The sequence below is a fragment of the Drosophila grimshawi genome, unplaced genomic scaffold (assembly GCF_018153295.1).
Source record: "Drosophila grimshawi isolate 15287-2541.00 unplaced genomic scaffold, ASM1815329v1 contig_311, whole genome shotgun sequence".
NCBI lineage: Eukaryota > Metazoa > Arthropoda > Insecta > Diptera > Drosophilidae > Drosophila > Drosophila grimshawi.
Genome location: NW_025063098.1, coordinates 20,722,027 through 20,740,821, shown reverse-complemented (window position 1 = coordinate 20,740,821; position 18,795 = coordinate 20,722,027). Strand labels below are relative to the sequence as shown.

General features: G+C 41.5%; 3 protein-coding genes across 4 annotated transcripts; 1 reads left to right on the top strand and 2 right to left on the bottom strand.

The window, feature by feature from the left end:
• Positions 1-54: 54 nt before the first annotated feature.
• LOC6568129 (THO complex subunit 1) lies at positions 55-2,685 on the top strand. The gene is made up of 5 exons (XM_001994918.2): positions 55-239; positions 320-1,003; positions 1,068-1,366; positions 1,434-1,736; positions 1,797-2,685. Exons 1-5 carry the CDS (start codon positions 162-164, stop codon positions 2,584-2,586), a joined length of 2,154 nt encoding a protein of 717 aa, XP_001994954.1. The 5' UTR covers positions 55-161; the 3' UTR covers positions 2,587-2,685.
• LOC6568209 lies at positions 2,605-7,569 on the bottom strand. Of its 2 annotated transcripts, none has more exons than XM_032740466.2 (5): positions 7,266-7,569; positions 5,942-6,184; positions 3,378-3,926; positions 3,277-3,312; positions 2,605-3,206 (listed from the first exon to the last, which is right to left on the bottom strand). In XM_032740466.2, exons 2-5 carry the CDS (start codon positions 5,993-5,995, stop codon positions 2,688-2,690), a joined length of 1,158 nt encoding a protein of 385 aa, XP_032596357.1. In that variant the 5' UTR covers positions 5,996-6,184; positions 7,266-7,569; the 3' UTR covers positions 2,605-2,687. The 2 variants fall into 2 exon arrangements, with proteins under 2 accessions (XP_032596357.1, XP_032596358.1); XM_032740467.1 differs by lacking the exon at positions 7,266-7,569 and adding an exon at positions 6,520-6,615.
• Positions 7,570-10,302: 2,733 nt separating this feature from the next.
• Positions 10,303-18,650, bottom strand: LOC6568210. Its single transcript, XM_043215138.1, has 4 exons — positions 17,394-18,650; positions 14,559-14,606; positions 13,511-13,900; positions 10,303-13,436 (listed from the first exon to the last, which is right to left on the bottom strand). Exons 1-4 carry the CDS (start codon positions 17,482-17,484, stop codon positions 12,988-12,990), a joined length of 978 nt encoding a protein of 325 aa, XP_043071073.1. The 5' UTR covers positions 17,485-18,650; the 3' UTR covers positions 10,303-12,987.
• Between the last annotated feature and the right edge of the window lie 145 nt (positions 18,651-18,795).

The following is an 18,795-nucleotide window of genomic DNA, read 5'->3' as shown; positions in this document are numbered from 1 at the left end:
AAATAAAAAGAGTGACCGTATATGTTTGGGATTATACCATATAATCGAGTTGGCAGCACCATTTTGGCAAGAGCTACATTGCAGTTTGTTGTTTCACATATTTCCTGCGATTTTAAGAGATTTTTCTTAAAAGAACGTCATATAAACGAACAGAAATAAAAATGAGCACGCAAATATCAGTGGCCGAGAAAACGGGGACAAAATCGGCTAACTTCTTTGCGCTGCAGACGGCCTTTGAGGTGAGAATGAGAGACGCTGTCGGCCGCATGAAGCATAAAGGGACACCGGTAAATGTATTTTTTGTTGTGGATGTTTGTAGAGTGTCCTGGAACAGGCGATAGCCGAGAACAATGTGGAGCTGTTGGTGAAAGAGTACCATGGCTTTGGCGCCAATTCGGAGCACGACAAACGTTCGCCAATGGATCAAGCGTTTCGGGAGGTGCTCATGAAGCGACTCAGCGACGATATTGAACATATTGGAACGCTGGTGCGTCTCTCTGTGGAGGCAGCGCGTGCCGAGATTGTCTCAAACACGATACCAGTGGTGCTGCTCGGCGACACCTTCGATGTGATCACGTTGAACAAGTGCGAGCTGATTTTCAAGTTTGTGGAGGAGCTCGTTGAGGTCTGGAAGGAGGAGATCTTCTTTGCCTCGTGCAAGAACAATTTGCTTCGCATGTGCAACGATCTGTTGCGCCGTTTGTCCCGCACACAGAACACTGTTTTCTGTGGGCGCATTTTGCTCTTCCTCTCCAAGTTCTTCCCGTTCTCGGAGCGCTCTGGATTAAATATTGTATCGGAGTTTAATTTGGATAACTACACCGAATATGGGCTGGATAGCAAAGATCACGATGAGATTGACAACAAGGAACTGGAGGATACTGCTGAGGATATACCACTTAAGATCGACTACGATTTGTACTGCAAGTTCTGGTCGCTGCAGGACTTCTTTCGCAATCCAAATCAGTGCTACAGCAAGGCGCAGTGGAAGATGTTCCAAATGGTAGCTTAACACATCAAATCAGTTCATTTCCTCATCGCATAATTTTTTATATTTGCATTTGCAGCATGCGGAGAATATTCTACAGTCGTTTTCCAGCTTTAAGCTGGAGGATGTGCGTCCGAACAATGACTTCAATGGCAACAGCGACACGGGCCCCCAGGCAATGGATGTGGATATCGATGCTCAGGCCATGGATGCCGTTGCAACGCTCGCCGTGCGCAAGGAAAATCATTTCTTTGCCAAGTTTTTGACCAATCCAAAGCTGCTCGCTTTGCAGTTGTCCGACTCGAATTTCCGACGAGCTGTGCTTGTGCAGTTCCTCATTCTCTTCCAGTATTTACAGGTCAGCGTCAAGTTTAAAATGTGAGTGTGCCAAACTATGCAAACATCTACGCTTTGTGCAGATAATGATATCCGATTTATATCGCAGTGATACGTATACCCTGACGAGTGCACAGTCTGATTTCATCAAGGAGACGGAACAGCGCGTTTACAAACTGCTGGAGGAGACGCCGCCTTACGGCAGACGTTTTGCCCGCACTGTGCTCCATATGCTGCAGCGCGAGGAGATGTGGAACAATTGGAAAAACGATGGATGCAAAGAATTCAAAAAGCCTGAAGAGCCTGAACCCAGCCAAGATGACTCGAAACCCACGCCTGCCAAACGCTCCAAGCGCCCATTGGGCGATTGTCTGCGCGATGCGGCACGGAACGGCAAGTTCTACCTTGGCAAGTAAGCAAACCAAAATCGTGTGCGGCTTCAATGTGTTCAAGTGGAATCAATTATTTTTAGTGACACTTTGACGCGCCTGTGGAACTACTCGCCCGACAATTTGCAGGCCTGCAAAAGTGAGCAGCGCAACTTTCTGCCGCTGCTGGAAACATATTTGGAGACAACGCATGATAAGAGCGATCCTGCATTCGAGTGGCGTGCACTGCGCCTGTTGGCACGCCAAACGTCGCACTTCTTCACCTTCATCTCGCAGCCGTCGTGCAAAATCTCCGACTATCTGGACGTGGTGCGCAAGCGTCTTACTCGCGAAAAGGAGTTGGTTAAGCAAACGAACACGGCATCTGCCAATTCGTCGGAGCATAATAATGGATTGGCTGTCAGTAGCCAACCATCGGAAAATGAACAGGAGGCTGCAGTTGCCTTGCAGGATAACATGCAGGACCTGGAGGTGGAGGACACTGAGCCCGTCGTGGAGGATGTGGACGAGACGCCAGCTCATGAGAAACCGCTGATGGTCACTCGTGCCCACATCGAAGAAATAACGCCGCTAATAGGCGAGCCCTGGATGAAGGTGGGCAAAAAAATTGGCTTCACCAATGACGAGCTGCTCTTCTATCAAATGGAGAATCCCACCGCTGCCGTTGCATGCACAAAAATGCTTACCAATTGGATTTCGGACGATGATGATGCAACGCTAGAGAACTGGGCCTATATGCTGGAGGGCCTGGAGATGCACAAGGCGGCCGATGCCATCAAGGCGATCATTGAGCGTGAAAAGACCACCACAACGCAAACACTGTCCCAGTCCCCGCCGGATACTACGGACGACGTCGAAATCCTATCCGACTAGCAAGGCCAAATGACAGGCTTAATACTTTAATGCTGTTTATATTCATCAATTCGTTTTATCACATATAATAAATGGGCATATCAAGTGACCCAAATTTTAGTTTAACGCTTCTTCACGGGCGCCAGCGGAGTGCTTCGACGTGGCTTATTGTGGATCATGGTGGCACAGCGCGGAATGTGCCGCTCGGCAGCCTGCTGATTGAAGCGTCTACCACAATGCGGACACTGTATGTAATCGGGATTCTCTGAGGGCGGCGGCGGTGGCAAATCGCTCAGCTTACCGCCGCGTGCCAAATGAGCCTGCACTTTTTTAGCAGCTCGGATTGCCTCGATGAACTCCTCATGCTTCTTGCGCCAGTTGCTCTTCTTGACACTAGTGCGCAGACCCTGCTGCTGTGCAGCACTACTGTATGTGGACTGTGTGCGACTAACGCCCGGCTTCTGTTGCTTGGTGATCTTCTCGGCGTCGGTGCCCTTGACACGCTGCTTGGACGCATCGAATATCCGGCGTTTGGTGTTCATTGTGCGTTGGCACACCTCCTCGTGCTTAGTCAAGCGATCAGTATTGAAGTGGCGGCCGCAGAAGCGACAAGTTTGCATGCCTTCCGGCGGTTGAGTGTCCTAAACAGGCATCCACAATGAGTATAACATATAACATTTGCGCATTTGTTTAGTCATGGACCATACTTACCATTTGAATTTTGGTAACTGGAGATTTTGGATTGATCTAAATGATAGAAATGGAACGTTAGCTTTGAGCATTCGAACGAAGCCAAGTTGATCAAAACTCACCTGACGCGGTGTAGCACGACTTTTTTCTGTCACTGCAACTCGTCCAGCTGTCGGACGAGAAACTGATGTCACTGGCATTGTGGTTGATCTCATTGTCTTGGCTCTGGCGCTGCTTGCCGGCGTGGAAGTCGAGAGCATTTGTCCATCTGGCTGGTCCCTTATGGGTGGCGTTTTGCGCGTTATCACTGGCTTCAGGCGATTCGCATTGGTCACCGTGCCGGATGCATTGTATTTGCTGTTGTTGTTGTTGCTATCACTGGTCATACGCCGGCCAGAGACTGGTTTCTCCTTAAGACTCATTGCGGATAGGCCCTTAATGAGCTGCTTCTGCTGCTGTTGTTGCGGCTGACGCGTTTCCCCGATGGGCTTCAGCGGATTGCTACGATCGATGCCAGCGCCACGACGCCGCTCGTCAAACATTTGACGCACTTTGCCATTGCCGATGACCCGAGTAGAAGCGGCACTGGGCATGGCCGTGGCAGATTGGGTATTGTGAAGCTCTTGGCGTCGCTGCTCCTGCTCCTCCTGCGTCTTTTGCTGGAAGCGCATCTGAAAAAGCAAGAAAAATAGTGAATATAGCGGTAATTTTTACCAGTCAATTCGACAAAAATGATCGGATTTGCTTGATTACTGGTGCTGAATTGCTGTTGTTCTCGTGGTGATTGGGAGGAAGATGACTGAGCGCCTCCAAGAGACGCCTGGCCGCCCACGATTCGTTGAGCTTAAGCGGCATTATATGATCTTGCATATACCCCGACTCAATGTCATAGTATCCATCGTTTTCGTTTTCGCCCGTAAGCGACATGTTCTTGTTCTTGCTCGTGCGAGGCGCGCGTGTCGACTAAAGTCGTACGTGGAACTGGACACAAGCATGTCCATTTCCCCCGAGTGGTAATTACGTGAATGTGTGCATATAGGTATTAGTCAGTGGGTGGTTTGTCTATTCAACGTGCTAGCCCTGAGCAAACGATGAGCCACCCTGCCACCACCCCACAATACAAATCTCGAGCACCCCACTTACATGCCGCCAATACATAAAACCACGAGCCACACGACTCGCTTGGGCGAAGCCCACTCTGGCGGTTGTCGCTGCTGGCGTATTGAAATAGTTGGGAGTCGCGGGCATACTTTCTCCTAATGGCCAATCACTGTGTATTCGTTGTGGGCAGCCATGGCCAGCGTCTAACAAAGGGCGACGCAAAGCAGAAGCCGAAGAAATTGAAATTTATTTTCCTTTCTATTATTGAGCAGTTGAGAATTCAGCCTGGCTGCCACTTTGTATGCTTTTACAGCTGTTGTTGTTCTTGTTGCTGTTGTTGTTGTTTGGTTGTTGTTGGTGTTGCTGTTGCTGCAAGCCAATAACAAAAATCAATGGCTGCAACGCTGCCCCAGAAGGTTGCCATGGAGCAGGGCGACCAGGCGAGAAACAACAACAAAAATAAGGATTTTGTAAAACTGGTGCGGACTGAAAGAGATGGATGGCATTTGTTGCACACGGACATAGAGACGAATACTTTGAAAAGGTGACAAAACTCATGGGTTTGCCCCCGTCTCAAAAGGATTGTCCCCGGCACCAGGTGCCGCCCCAATCAGTGATACAAGTCTCGTGCAACAATTTTCGAGCTTGTTTGGTTGATTGTGTGGGTGTTTTATACTTGTTTACAGACACGGATTCTTATTGGCCATGGATTGCACTCGACAACGTTATAATTTACATAGGGGGAATCCTAATATTAAGTATATGCTAATCTACACAAATCGTATTTAGGACAGTGTAAAAGTATTGCTACAAACTGAATAATCTTATCGTACTAATTGCCTTTTGATCATACACTGCGCGTATTAATATTTGACTGACTGCCTTAGCAGATTTCAAATAAAATATGATGTTTATTGTACATCTACATTTGTATGTATATTTCCAAATGATTTATATATGTATGCAGTGTTAAAAATAGTAGAGCGATTCAAAAAGTTCATGTTTATATGAGGAACAGTAAAGAAAATAGGAAATAGCTAAGGTCATGAAGTTCAAGTATTTCAATTCACTGTTAATTATTATAATTAGCTTAGATAAGTCAAATGTCAAGGAACTTAACTGGAACACTGTTTGTCTTTCAATCATACTTTTAGTAACTAATTATATTATTGTAGGATATTGCCAAGGCATTCTACGCAAATTATGAAATTATGTGATTAATTCTTTCTTTTATTTACTATTATGCCATTGTGTTCTTTGTGACCAAGTTAAGTGAATTATATTTGGGGTCTTGCCATGTCTTAAAACGTTCCCATTACCAAATATGAGCAAGAAAAAAAAACTAGAATAAATTAGCGGACATTTCGCTGGGAAGCTTTAGTAAACAACTAATGATGAGGCTGATCTTGACAAGAGCATCACACATCAAGTCAAACCGTATATGGAGCGATACGGAAATTGACTGTCACACCGATTACCAAAAATGGATGGCAGCGAGTAATTAATTAATGGTCAGTGGTCAGAGTGGTTTGAAGAGACGCCTTTCGTGTGTTTGGCACGCTTCCTGTTAAACTCCACGACTTACCCGCATTTGTCCCAGCCTTGAGGTTGGGTAATCGCCGGCATCTTGTGACGCCATCACCAAATTAAGTTCGCTCTCGCAAATTGAGTCCCCAGTCTCTCGTCTCGTCTGTTTGGTGTGGGCAGCAGTCGTCTCGACACTAGCGATGACGCAGCACGGCTGCTTGGCGAGTGTGAGTGTAGACCCGGCTTTGAGTCTCTGGTGAGTCACGCACAGTTGTCTAAGATTGTCGCTGTCTCGGTGTGCCTAAAAATAGGTGGATAAAACAAATACAAAAACGGAGACTGTTTGAGAAACAAGCAGCTTATGAGCAACTGTGAATGTCGCCAGGAGGCGTCAATGGAAACAGGGTGCGATTTGTTGCTCAACATGTTTTGATTGTGTGTGTGTGTGTGTGTGTGTGGGCAGCATCTGGAAGCCGAAGATCAAGTCGAGAGATCGAAGTGGCAGCCGTACCCAGTTACCAGCAGCAACAGCAGCAGCCGCCACACTGTGGGCCGTGGGCCGTCTGCGACATTCAGTTGCTCCAAAAATGGGCTTCTCAATGAGCAAATTAATTGAATTGTATTTTATTCGCTTACCAAATTGTATGAATTGCGATTAACATCAACAGATCCAATTCAATAAATGTGTTTCTGAATATATAAATATGTGCATGCACCTTTGTATATATGTGTACATATATTTATATAAAACAATACCTTACAAATCGATTATGTAATGAAATACTGTCTCGATAAGTATGAAAATATTGTTAAAAAATCATAGGATCTGCTTGTTTCGGAATTTTGTCTTTTTTTGTGTGAAGCTTAACATTTGATATGAAAATGTCAACTGACTAGTCAAAGCAAACTAAGTATTAAAGAATATGATTAAAAAATAAAAGCAGCAAATAGATTTGGAAATATGCATCAATAAAAAACAGTAACAAATAACTTTTTAGATAAAGAACTTTTAAAACTGCATATATAAAATATGCTAATAATCAAATAATCAAATAATTTGTAATAAGAAAGTTGACAGAGATGATGACACCTAAAATCATAGTCGATATACAAATTTAAACATGACTCGATAATAAGCTAAGATTGGGTTGCCAGCGTAGCTTAGCGTATTGACTAGTCGCCCACAGTCAACACAAACAAAGCAATTAATTTATGTTCATTTTTTTTTGGCACACGTTCGAATCTAACTGTTTGTGTGTGCGTGTGTGCGTGTGTGCGTGTGTGCGTCTATGGTTTGAGTGTGTGCTTGCTTTGTGTGTGTTGCTTTCGGTCGGCTGCGCCAAGTGCTTTGATTTGCATATCGCTGAAGCTAAGCAACTTACCAACTATGCGCTGACTGCGATTGTGGAATGTTTGCAACGAGTGTGGCGCGCGAGGAGGAACAGGCGACGAGCTGAGCCTGCTGGTCAAACCACGTCAAATGGCACACGAGTTTATTGACACACCAAAACGATTGCGACTTTAACGATGGCTGAACTTTTCAGCTCCGGCTGCAAAGTGGGACACAACACGATAGAATAGGGCTGGGCTGGGCAGGATAGCGTTAGTTGGTCAAAACTGACAACGGCAATTACGCATACGTCGCGTGTGACCGGGTCAAAATAGAAAACAATGGCTAAGCAAAATCTGTGACAGCCGTAACACCGCTTGGACTGTTTAGTTAGAAGTTTACCAGCTGACTGAGGCCAGATTGTGGCCGCACAAAAAGCCAGCCAAAGCGGAGCGTCAGCCGAACAAGTTGTGAGCAACCGGCTGCGGCAGAGGCAGTGACAGAGGCAGAGGCATTAGCTGAGGCAGAGCGAACGCTGTGGCTGCGTCTGCGGCTGCGGTTGCTGCTGCGGCTGTCATTGCATTGATCAGTCAGTCGATGAGGCGGACAATGACGGTGTTGTATATAGCGGGTGTAGGGGTGTGGAAGCAGCCCAAGTTTAAAATAAATAAAACTAAAATGTGCGTGCTTCATTCCACAAAAACATATATTTATCGTTCAATTGTTGATTTCACTATCGTTGTTGTTGTTGGCTTTCAATTTCAGCATTTGCTTTCCATCAATGTTTGACTCACATTTGATTAAAGTCTTTAAGCAAGACTCGTACAGTTTCCAATTACATTTTAAGCAGCTTGTCGCAACAAACTTTAAACATAATTAATCATACATACATATACATATATTACTCAAGTTTTTTTTTTGTATACCCTTACCCTCACAGAAAGTTAGTTCCAATTTTGAATCGACTTGGCACAAACAATTAGTCAATAGAACTGCAGCCAATTATGTTTTGAAAGCGTATAAGTAAAATACTTTAATCGACATATTTAAAAAGTATCTTTGTTTAAATTATTAGGAGATTTTAGATTTGTTTTCTCAAAATAATGTGTGCTGAAGAGGTTTAGGGTTTAAGTGCATTCTGCAAGAGTATTAAGACTTTGGTGTTTAGGAAGCTGCTTTTTATGATATTGCTCACTTTGCGTTGTTTTGCTCATCATTTGTTTATATAATAATTATTATTCATTACTTTTCATTTGTTTAGCTTTACTGCGGTTTTGAAACCTAATAAGTGCGCGCCTTCTTCGTTTGTGTTATTTTTTGTTTCTCTTCAAGTTTAGTTTAAGCGAGTTATTATCATCACTTCTCTTTCATAATTTTTGTATTCGTCATGTATGCATAAGCACAATAATAAAATTCCGAATTATATATTTAACTCAAATGTGAGTTGTGAGTATTCGTTCGATTGCCGTTCCTTTGTCTTGCTTGTTGTTCTTTTCTTTTTCGAGTTTGTGGCTCATGAATATATTTTGTTTTTTAATCTTTTTCACACATTCAAGTATACGCAAATATGTATATGATTAAAAATATAGACACCTTGTATGCATGTACATACATTTAATTTAGCAGCTTGATAATAATAGTAGTTACTTTTGCCATAGTTAAATCGTCTTTGCCAGAATAGCCTTCAATAGTGTGTGAAATGAATAAAAGAAGCAAATTAAAAGCAGATTTGTTATGTAGTTTAAGAGTAGCTTAAATTGTCTTTAATCCATACCCAATCTATGGCAAAAGTAAGATATCTATTCATAGTTCGGCCCGCCGAATTTAGTCTCTTTTAGTATCGTCTACACATAAACATCTATGTATGTACGTACATATTATGCTCCCATTTCTGGATAGTAAGCATTTCACTCATATTAGAGTCAATTGATTTACTCTTACTCTCTGTGGTAAGGATCTATGGATCTATTGTATATGTATAGTTGTATATGCTGTTCGGTAATATGCTGCTTACATTGACTAGTGCTGTATGAATACTATTTGCATTTTGGCAAAAATCAAATACAAAGTTTACAGCGATTACGTTTACGAATACAATTATAAATATACACATACATAACACTCGAAGCCGTTACATTACGTTACACATACGAGTTCGGGTAGTTAACTATGACACGGCAACATCAACATCAACAGCAACGACACTGGCAGCTGACAATAAACAACAACAATTACTTACTCTACTCTAAATACTATGCGAGCCGTGCACTGGCCATGGCGTCGTATACGTAATGCAGCAGTGCTTCGAAACAACGTTTGCCTTGTCTACTACTCCTGGCTGGCACTTTCCTCGCTTGTTTCGTTCGATTTGATTTATTATATCTAAAATATATATTTTGGGTGGCTATTCTTACATCAAATACAAATGGTACACAGTTCAACTATGTGACTTTCCACCGTTTCATATGCAGCAAAAATTATAAATTATAAATTTGGCCGTTTTAAAAAACATTGAAAATTCATTTGACGTGTACAATTGGTCTACAAAAAATGTACATACATATGTGTATATCTAAAGTATAAATGTTATTTGCATTTTTCATAAATTTTCTTGAACTGTTGCGTGTTTTTTAATAAAGATTATAAAATATGTTTTTGCAGTAAACTATGAGCGGAGGATTGAAGTACACAGTATATATTAATATACTTATTTATGTACCATATGTATAATTAAAACCTGACCATTGAGCTCTTCAATAAACAACTGTCGTTATTCACTTTAGTCATGGAGTTCTTGTGCGATGCTTGCGGCTACTTAACACTTCCTTAGATCCTAGTACAGTTGCCACAAATAACTCCGATTGGACGTGCCTGCGCTCGTCCCTATCAATTTCAATTTGATGTTCGATAACGATTTCGATTATTATTATAACTATTACGATTACTAACCAAATGCAAGTCATCGCAAAGCCTATTTCTGTTTCTGTTTTTTCGATTTTTTTGTTTTATTATGATTTACTTCATTCTTAATAACCGTGATTGTCGAAGTTGGTTTTGTTTTTGTTGTTGTTGTTGTTTTTTTTTTTTTTTTTTCTTATTCATTATGGTATTCAAAATTATAAATTTAACAATTCATGCAATGTTCGTTCTTCTTCGCTTCTCGACAATGAAATTACATTCAATTACATATAATTTATTTGGGCTACACTTCAGACTACAAGATAATGCTGACGATAAACTCGATCGCCTGCCTATAAGCACATCGCTCAGTTGTCGCTGCTTTTAACTACTTATAAAGATACATTTCTAAACATTTTAAAGCCAACATTCAATGCGCTCTAATTTAACGTCTATACGACAATTGCTTAAGTCTTTTAGTCTACATTACTTTAGGGGGTTTTTTTTTTTTGTTTTTTGTTTGTTTTGTTTTTTTCTTCTTTCTTAGTACATATAACATTTATAAACTTGTATCTGTGTGTCGTGAATAAGTGTATAACGGTAGCTTCTTTAACTAAGGCTGCTTGGGTTCAGGTTAAGGTTTCTGTTTGTGCCTGTTTTTATCGATTAATATCGATGCCGATAGCTACAATACAATAAGCCGCGATGGATTTGACTTTGGCTGCATTTCGGCTTTCGTCGACTCTTTGAAATAGTTATACATACTTTTGAATATAGTTTAACATACATACATACATACATGCATATGCTAGGCATTGCCTACCGCTATTATTCAAGTACATACATATACACACTTATTTATTTTGAGCTACATTTAGAGGGCATACGGTGTTAAGTACTAACTTCATATGCTGAGAGGCAAGAAATTTCTTGTTACCCGTATTTTATTGTTTTGCTATTGAACTATTTTGCAACATTATGAAAACCTGCACATTATTTGTGAGTATGTATATTACACAAAATGTTTGTTAATATCTTTGGCTTTCAACAATTCTTGAAGGTATACTTTCTCTCGAAAGACACTTTTGACTTATGCTAACATTTAATTTCTAAACGTTCTTGTTTAAGGTTTCCGTAGCGGCGTTTCTTCTCCCATTTCTGCGCTCGAGCGCTCAAAAATGTTCAAATTTGACAAATTCAAATGCGACTTTTTCAAGTGGCTTTTTTTGAAATTATTCTAAATTCTAAATGCTTGATGAGTTGGTTGAAATGTCCGTTTGAATAAGCATCAGGCATTTGGAATGAAGGCCCCTGATATATTGTATATTTATACAAAAATTAATGTTACCAAAATTCGTCGGTAAATATCTGTACGTAACAAAATATAGAATCGGAATGTCAAACAAAAATGTTCTGTATTTAACCATAAAGAAATTTGTTTTTTTTAGGCGATATCCTAAATATTTTGAATAATGTCAGGTGCTTTCATTCTAAACATTAGAAGTTATTGAACGCTTCTTGCTTATCTTGTTAAACGGTGGATAATTGATGCATGTCTCTGCATTGATCCTTATGTGTAAATACATATACATTTTTTTTGTTATTCTTTTATTTAAATATTTGCGGTCAATTTAATTCTGTTTATTTCATAAACTTTACTTTATCAGTACGGGTGGGTTTTGTGTTTCTATTAACTTCTCCGGCTGGGAGTGCTTGGGGTTCTCATTTGCGCATTACAACTAGGGTTTACTCTGTAGTATGTGTGTATATATTAAGTTTAACCTGGTTTTCCTCTTGCTTTTGTTGGGCCATTACATTCCATTGCAAAACTTGTCGCCTTTATATACCAAACTATAAAAATGCTGTATGTGAACATAGCCAGCATGTACACTACACAATTACAAATAACATTTATCGATTTTACTTAAGTAGCTGCGCTATAAAATTTTTTAAAAATTGCACACTAAAGGCGCGTACATAACACAATTGTGATCATCGACGTCGAAAATGTGTAAGGGAATTGTTATAAAATGCATAAAAAGTTATTTAAGGTATTCAATATGTTTTTTCTTCCGTTTCCATGAAAATAGTATTACCTATTCACTGGCGAGCTGCAGAAAACTTTTGTCAGTGATTTTTGAAACTGATAAAAGTTCTTCCTCTGTGCATTGCTGTGTGTCGGTGGCTTCTGTGTGTGTGTAAGTAAGTGTGTCTGTGTGTGTCCGAGTGTGAGTGCGTGCATGTGTGCGTTATGTGCAATGCATTTCAGATACATCATTTGCCATATGTTGCACACACATACACACAGACACACAAACCCACATTCACATATACATATAACATGCGATTAATTATCATTTCGGAAATTAATTCAATGTGTTACGTTAACTTGGATTCTACACGTTAATTAGCACTCTAACAACAAACACAAACACCAAACACAATCCAAAACACAAACATACGCCGCTAACATAATAATACATACATATGTGTTACGTATACTTATTCATCCAGATGCGTATACGCAACGTGACTTTGCCAACACACACACACACACACATATATATATATATACACACATATACTGCATATGGTATACATATATATATATATATACATATCTGTATATAGGTCGCTATATCCATGTTTATATTAATAACAACGCCTAACAACGGGACACAAACAGCTTACTTTGCCATTCTACAAAAGCGATTACAATTAAATTCTCGCAATCCTCTATAATCTAATGCAACTCGACGTCATTAAATATTTCCCTTATTTCTTTGTTTTTTGTTTATTTTGTACGCCGTGCGCTTTGGGTGGGTTCGACTGCTGCTTGGAATGGCAACGTTGGGGTTCTGTTTTGAGCTGTGAAATTAGAATATGAAATCGCCACAGTCCATGGCATAGTCAAAGTCCTCGCCGCCCAGATCATCAACTCCCGTGGAATGGAAATCGAAGCCGCCAATATCGGTGTGATAGACGGCGCCGCTGCACGACGTATCAATCAGATTGGTGCAGTGCGTCGTGGGTAGTGCGTGAAGCGTAAACGTGTCCTCACACTGCGACCAAGTGAGGCCGCCACTCCACACCCCGTTGGGCAAAGTGGCCCAGCCCCAGCCGTGTCCCCAGGGCAGAGCACACGCCAGCGATGCCTTCGAGTCCGGCTTCTTGCTCAATATAGCCACAGCCGCATCGCTTTTCACCAATGGATTCTGGCTATACAGCAGGCGTTGGGTAGTCAAAGCTGCTGAAGAGGTGCGGTGATGTCTGCTGCTGCCAGAACCGGCCGATTTTCGTTGCTTCACTTCAGAGTTTGTAGCCGCTGGGGTTGCAGAATAGGACAGCGTCCGCTTAGTGGAATTATGCAACTTTCGTACGTGGAACTTTCATACTTACGTCTAATGCGGACAAGTGGACGCCGCAGCACATTCATCAGATGCGGCTTATCGACCACCAGTTCGATTTGCGGCGGTGGTGGCAAAGTTTTTGTGATGGCATCAATCCAGTCGCTTACCTCTTGCTCGGACTTGGCCAGCATCCAGTAGACCTTGGAGCGCTTTCGACGCGACCCGAGCGCAATAAGCTGCGAAACGCTGACGCCATCGGGCAATGGGGGACGACGTGGTATCTGACCGGTCCAGTGTGCGATGGCGAGCATCTCGGGAGCCTCCTTGACCAGTATCTTGCCAGATGGCGACGAACGTCCTGGTTCCGTGAACCAAGCCATGGTCGAGTCATCATATAATATTACCCACTCCTCCGCCCATCGATTCCATAACATTTGTTCTGCAAACAGAATTTATCAAAATATGTTCGTGTTTTTTCCCAACTTTATTTTTTCTCTACCTAACAGCCTCTGCAAGATACACGATATTTAATTTAATAAATAATTGAAGCACTAATACATATTTATATACCTAATATTTGAATGCTCCGTTATAATTGATAAAGAAGTTGGATTAGTTATGTATTACCTGTATTATAGAATTGTATGTATATTTGTTTAACTGAATTTCCTAAGAGGCCGGAAGACTTTAGCTCTTTAGTATCTAATCAATAGCCACAATAAAGGATATTCAAGTCTGGGCTCAACTTATATTAATTCGTTTGTCGATAGCAAATATCTTTTTCTATGCAATTCAATAAAGTTCTATTTTGGTTTCCCTTTTACGAAAGCATTGAAAGCTGTTCTTTCATTTCAATAGCCCATATGAATAGTAACTGATTCGACTTCAGTTGTGCTTATTTAAGAGCTAAGCTCTGGTCTCTTATGCACTTAGATTAAATAGTTCGACGCAGGCATAAGTCTACTAAAACTGTGCAGTGTTCATTGTCGATAACAGGACATTTGTTATTGAAGCTGTCAAGTGCAATTGGCATTTGTGCTTTCAATTTGGCGTCAACAAATCCGGTTGCAGAGAATGCTTTCATATTGAATACTCACTTTTATAGCGCAGTAGGTAACCTCCTTTGATTTGCTTGCCACCGGTGCCTGCAACAGCAAAAAAAAAGGGAAAAATATATATATCAATACAGAGAATGGGTGAAATGAGAGCAAAATTGAGTTGGCCGTAGAACTCATCTAAGCTGTTTCCGCTGCAGCCTTCCCTCGATATTTAATTGAAAACGTTGCTGCCGTTGCCGGCTCTCTAGATTCGAATGTCAAATTACCGCTGGACTGGAACGTAGATAGCTCTCTTATATGGCTGAAAACTAAGTTTTCTTTGCCAGCACGGACCTGTTGTCCAAATATTTGACAGTGTGTGGGATTTCAAACGCTTTCCTGCTAAAGGGTGCCGAATACTGTACAACTTGAAATTCTCATTTTTCATCACCACTACCCAAAACCCACAAATCGGTTGGGAGCTCATTGCCCTACCCCTCGTTATACCCCTTTTTTTTGGACTTGAACTGTGCGAGATATTCATTGAAATATTAGAACTGGCGTTCATTCATTCGAATGATTAATTAAATCACATCGTCGGAATACTTGGAAATACGAATTTTTGGTTGAACGTATTAATTAAGTTTGGGTTGACATCACATTGAGGGGCGTTCATATGTGCACTCTCTATAAAACATACATTCACGGAAAAAGATGCATGCAATTTGCTAAAATTGTATGTGAAAATATTTCCTAATAAAGAAATTCCTTACTCAATTTAAAGAATAATCAATTCTGTTCTCCACATCTATGATAAAAAAAAAAGAAATTAACAAACTGTTTTCCATTTGTTATTCGGCGTGAAACTTTTTATTAAATTTTTAATTTTTAATTTTATTCATTTGCAAGGAAATTTCCACGAATACCGAGAACAAAAATTATTCAATTATTCAGTGTCTGAAAAAGTTATAGCGCGAGTGAAGATAATTGGATCAGCCTTGGTAAATGGGTAAATGTGTAAATGGTGTTGTTTTTTTTTTTATCAATAAAGTGAAATGCTATGAACTCTTATATATAGTATTTACTGTACTTAATATATACATTCCATGGAAATATGCTTTGCTAATGGTATGGCTGTCATGTTACAAGTAATTGCAGTTGGTTGCGTTCGTAATAGGATTAGTGCATAGCAGGAAATTGATAAGTGAATGCCACTTGGCATGCCTTAAGGACTGCAGTTGAGTGCTTCGAAATCAAATTGAAGTGAGCCACTACAATTGTCATATAAGCCATGTGTATCTGTGTGGGAGTGTGTGTGTGTGTGTGTGTGCATAAGTGTTGCCTGATGAATATGATTAAGCATAAGATGGATAGGGCCTGGCAATAATTTCACTCAGCTGCTGATAGCTTGTCAATGCAATAAGCTGACACAGCAATTGAAAAAGGCTCAAGGCTCGCCTGCAAATTTCTTGGCAACCTAAATCAAATGCAGACGATAGAAAATGTATGTATATATTACATTACATATATATATCTATATATTTATATATATAATTGAGTATATATGTATATGCTGACAAGTTGAGGCTGGTATGGCATAGCCGAGAGATAGGGATAGAGACGATGAGCTGTAGAACGAGGTCGACGAAGGACACTGCGCCGCTTGTGCAAGCAGAGAAGCAGACAGTCAACTGACAAAGGACACCGGACATCATGTGTGCCACTTCAGTGCACACATACAAGCGCATCCATATTTTACATCCTACATGCAGCACATCCACGTGACAAAGCAGCTGAAATTGCAAGTGGCTGCAACAGACAACGACGACGTTGAAAGCAGAGACTTAGATGACACACGGTTGCAAAATCAACTTGTACATAATTGTTGGACCGACTGGGGTCGTACTCTCTCTGTGTGTGGGTGTGGGCTGAGTGGGTGGTTATGTTTATGGGCTGAGAGGAAAGTGCTGTACACTTGCATGATTTATGCACGTGCCTGCTTACCACCTACTGACAACGACAACGACGATGACGATGACAGAGAAACGTTAGTTTCACTTGCTGTTTTTACTTTACTATGCATGCATCAGTGTGTGTGTGTGTGCGTGTGTGTGTGTGTGTGCGTGTGTGGTTGGGTGAATGGATGGGTCTGATTGTTGTGTGTTGGCACTGCTTAATGATTTAATGCAGTTTACGTGCTCGGGCCAATGGGCGTGGCAGCCACTGTCGCTGATTGCAGCTGCAGCAGCATAATAACCGCTGCTGCTGCTGCTGCGGCTGCGGCTGATGCTGAATTCCACTTGATAAGTCGAGCACAAGTGGGCGTGTGGACTTATATACGTATGTCCATAATGAGCAGGTCAACAATGCGACCGCAGCGACAGATAGAGCAACAAGAGAGAGAGAAAGTGAGAGAGAGAGAGCGAGAGAGGGAGAGAGTGAGAGGCTGAGAGAGAAGGCGTGCAAGAGGGAAGTGAGAGAGAGAGAGAGAGAGAGAGAAAGTGAGCGAGAGAGAAAGAGAGAACGGGCGTTATACGTCCATACTCACACACACAGGGAATCACACGCACACACGCAATCTATGTGTGTGTGTGCCTTTGTATGCGATTTCATTCAGGAAAATTGGTAGCCAGGCATGCGGAGCAGCGAGCGAGAATCGCAAAAACGAGTTCAAGGGTTCGCTCGAAAACGGGGACAGCCCCAAATTACATACCCCTACATACTTATACATATATATAACATATATATATATATATATATATATATATATATATATATATATATATATATATATATATATATATATATATATACATATATTATATATAATATATCTAAATACACGCACTACTTGGATTTTTTTGGGGGCTGTGGCTTAAGAAACTTGTAACTTACCCATGGGCTGCTGCAGCTGCAGTTGTTGATGTGATGTTGCTAAGAATGACTCCTCATTATTTGGCTTCACCTTTGAGCACATGGAGAACATGTTTATTGGCTTTGGTTTGGCTGTGATTTGTTGTCGCTGTTGTTTGTTTGTTTTATTTTGTTTGTATGTATATATATATATATTTATATATATTTTGTGTACCCGATTGTGGCAGCTTTTAGTTAGTTTGTTAATTGATCAGATCAGTAACTGAGTACAGCGCTGGTAGTCAGGATACTCGTCGCTTAACGCTTGGTTCATTAACGCAACTCCTTGTCCCCTCTGGTCGCTGCCACCGAAAAAAAGACAAAGCAGTGATGTCAGCAGCCACTCAAACACACACACACACACACATACACTCAGAGACACACACACACGCGTGCAGACAAACAGACGGGAGTAGAGAAACTGTTTTGGCAGCATCAAATAGCTGCGGCAGGAAAAATAAAACGTGCGTTATATCCGTTATCAGTGTTCAGTTCAAAGTTACAACAGATTCACATACACATCAATAGACACACAAGCACAGACAAGCTCACACACACACGCACACACACACACACACACGCATACATGGGCGCGCGAAAGTGTTTGCTGCTGTTGACGTCGCTTTCGCTTTCGGATTCGGTTTGGCCGTTTCAATTGCTGTCGTTGTTGTTGTCGTCGTCGTTGTTGCTGCTGGTGCGAGCAACGCCTTTTTTGGTCAGGTCACTATTGTTGTTGTTGTTGCTTTTCGCATCGAGTTGCCGCTGCTGCCAATACTCTGGTGATGATGATTGAAAAGGTCGGGGCTTGACCTTGCCTGCCGCTAATTAGATTTCCAATTGTACTCTGTTTTTTTTTTGGGGGGATTTTGTATTTTTGCACTTGTTTGTTGCCTACTTTTCCGGGCCAGGCTCTGTCGCATTCAGCGCGCCGACAACACATTCACACGTTGAATGTTTACAGCCTTTTACTGCCTTACTGTCTGTCACGAATACCAGCCGAACAATGACAGTTTCACAATGGATTACACACCCACTCACACTCACACACACACACTTTTTTAGATTTGATTTGTTATTGTTTTTTTTTTGGCTATTTTGTGATTTTTTTTTTTTTATGGATGGAGTCTGCGACTTGGTCACTAACTGCTGCTCCTGCTACTGGTGTTGCTTCCAGCTCCTGCCTCGACTTGGTTTGTCCGCTTGCGCACCTCTGTTTGGTTAAACGGCCGAAACTCGACTGACGGACTCAGCTCGGCGTTACTCGGAGGTTAGCGTTGTCTGGCTGCGACAGTAGCCGACCTCCTGCCGAAGCTCTCTAACGAAGCCGCATTAAAAGCTCTCGCTTAAGGACTAGGACAACACAAGCGTACACAGGCGAATGTTT

What these genes read in the sequence shown, in the direction of transcription:
- LOC6568129 (XM_001994918.2), top strand. Translation starts at nt 162, where the DNA reads ATGAGCACGCAAATATCAGTGGCCGAGAAAACGGGGACAAAATCGGCT. An exon ending in GTCAGCGTCAAGTTTAAAAT is followed by an intron (nt 1,367 to 1,433) that starts GTGAGTGTGCCA and finishes TTTATATCGCAG; the next exon opens with TGATACGTATACCCTGACGA. An exon ending in GGCAAGTTCTACCTTGGCAA is followed by an intron (nt 1,737 to 1,796) that starts GTAAGCAAACCA and finishes AATTATTTTTAG; the next exon opens with TGACACTTTGACGCGCCTGT.
- LOC6568210 (XM_043215138.1), bottom strand. Translation starts at nt 17,484, where the DNA reads ATGTTCTCCATGTGCTCAAAGGTGAAGCCAAATAATGAGGAGTCATTC. An exon ending in GCAGCTGCAGCAGCCCATGG is followed by an intron (nt 14,607 to 17,393) that starts GTAAGTTACAAG and finishes TTGCTGTTGCAG; the next exon opens with GCACCGGTGGCAAGCAAATC. An exon ending in TTACCTACTGCGCTATAAAA is followed by an intron (nt 13,901 to 14,558) that starts GTGAGTATTCAA and finishes TTCTGTTTGCAG; the next exon opens with AACAAATGTTATGGAATCGA.
- LOC6568209 (XM_032740466.2), bottom strand. Translation starts at nt 5,995, where the DNA reads ATGGCGTCACAAGATGCCGGCGATTACCCAACCTCAAGGCTGGGACAA. An exon ending in CAAGGCTGGGACAAATGCGG is followed by an intron (nt 3,927 to 5,941) that starts GTAAGTCGTGGA and finishes TTGCTTTTTCAG; the next exon opens with ATGCGCTTCCAGCAAAAGAC. An exon ending in CAGTTACCAAAATTCAAATG is followed by an intron (nt 3,207 to 3,276) that starts GTAAGTATGGTC and finishes ATGCCTGTTTAG; the next exon opens with GACACTCAACCGCCGGAAGG.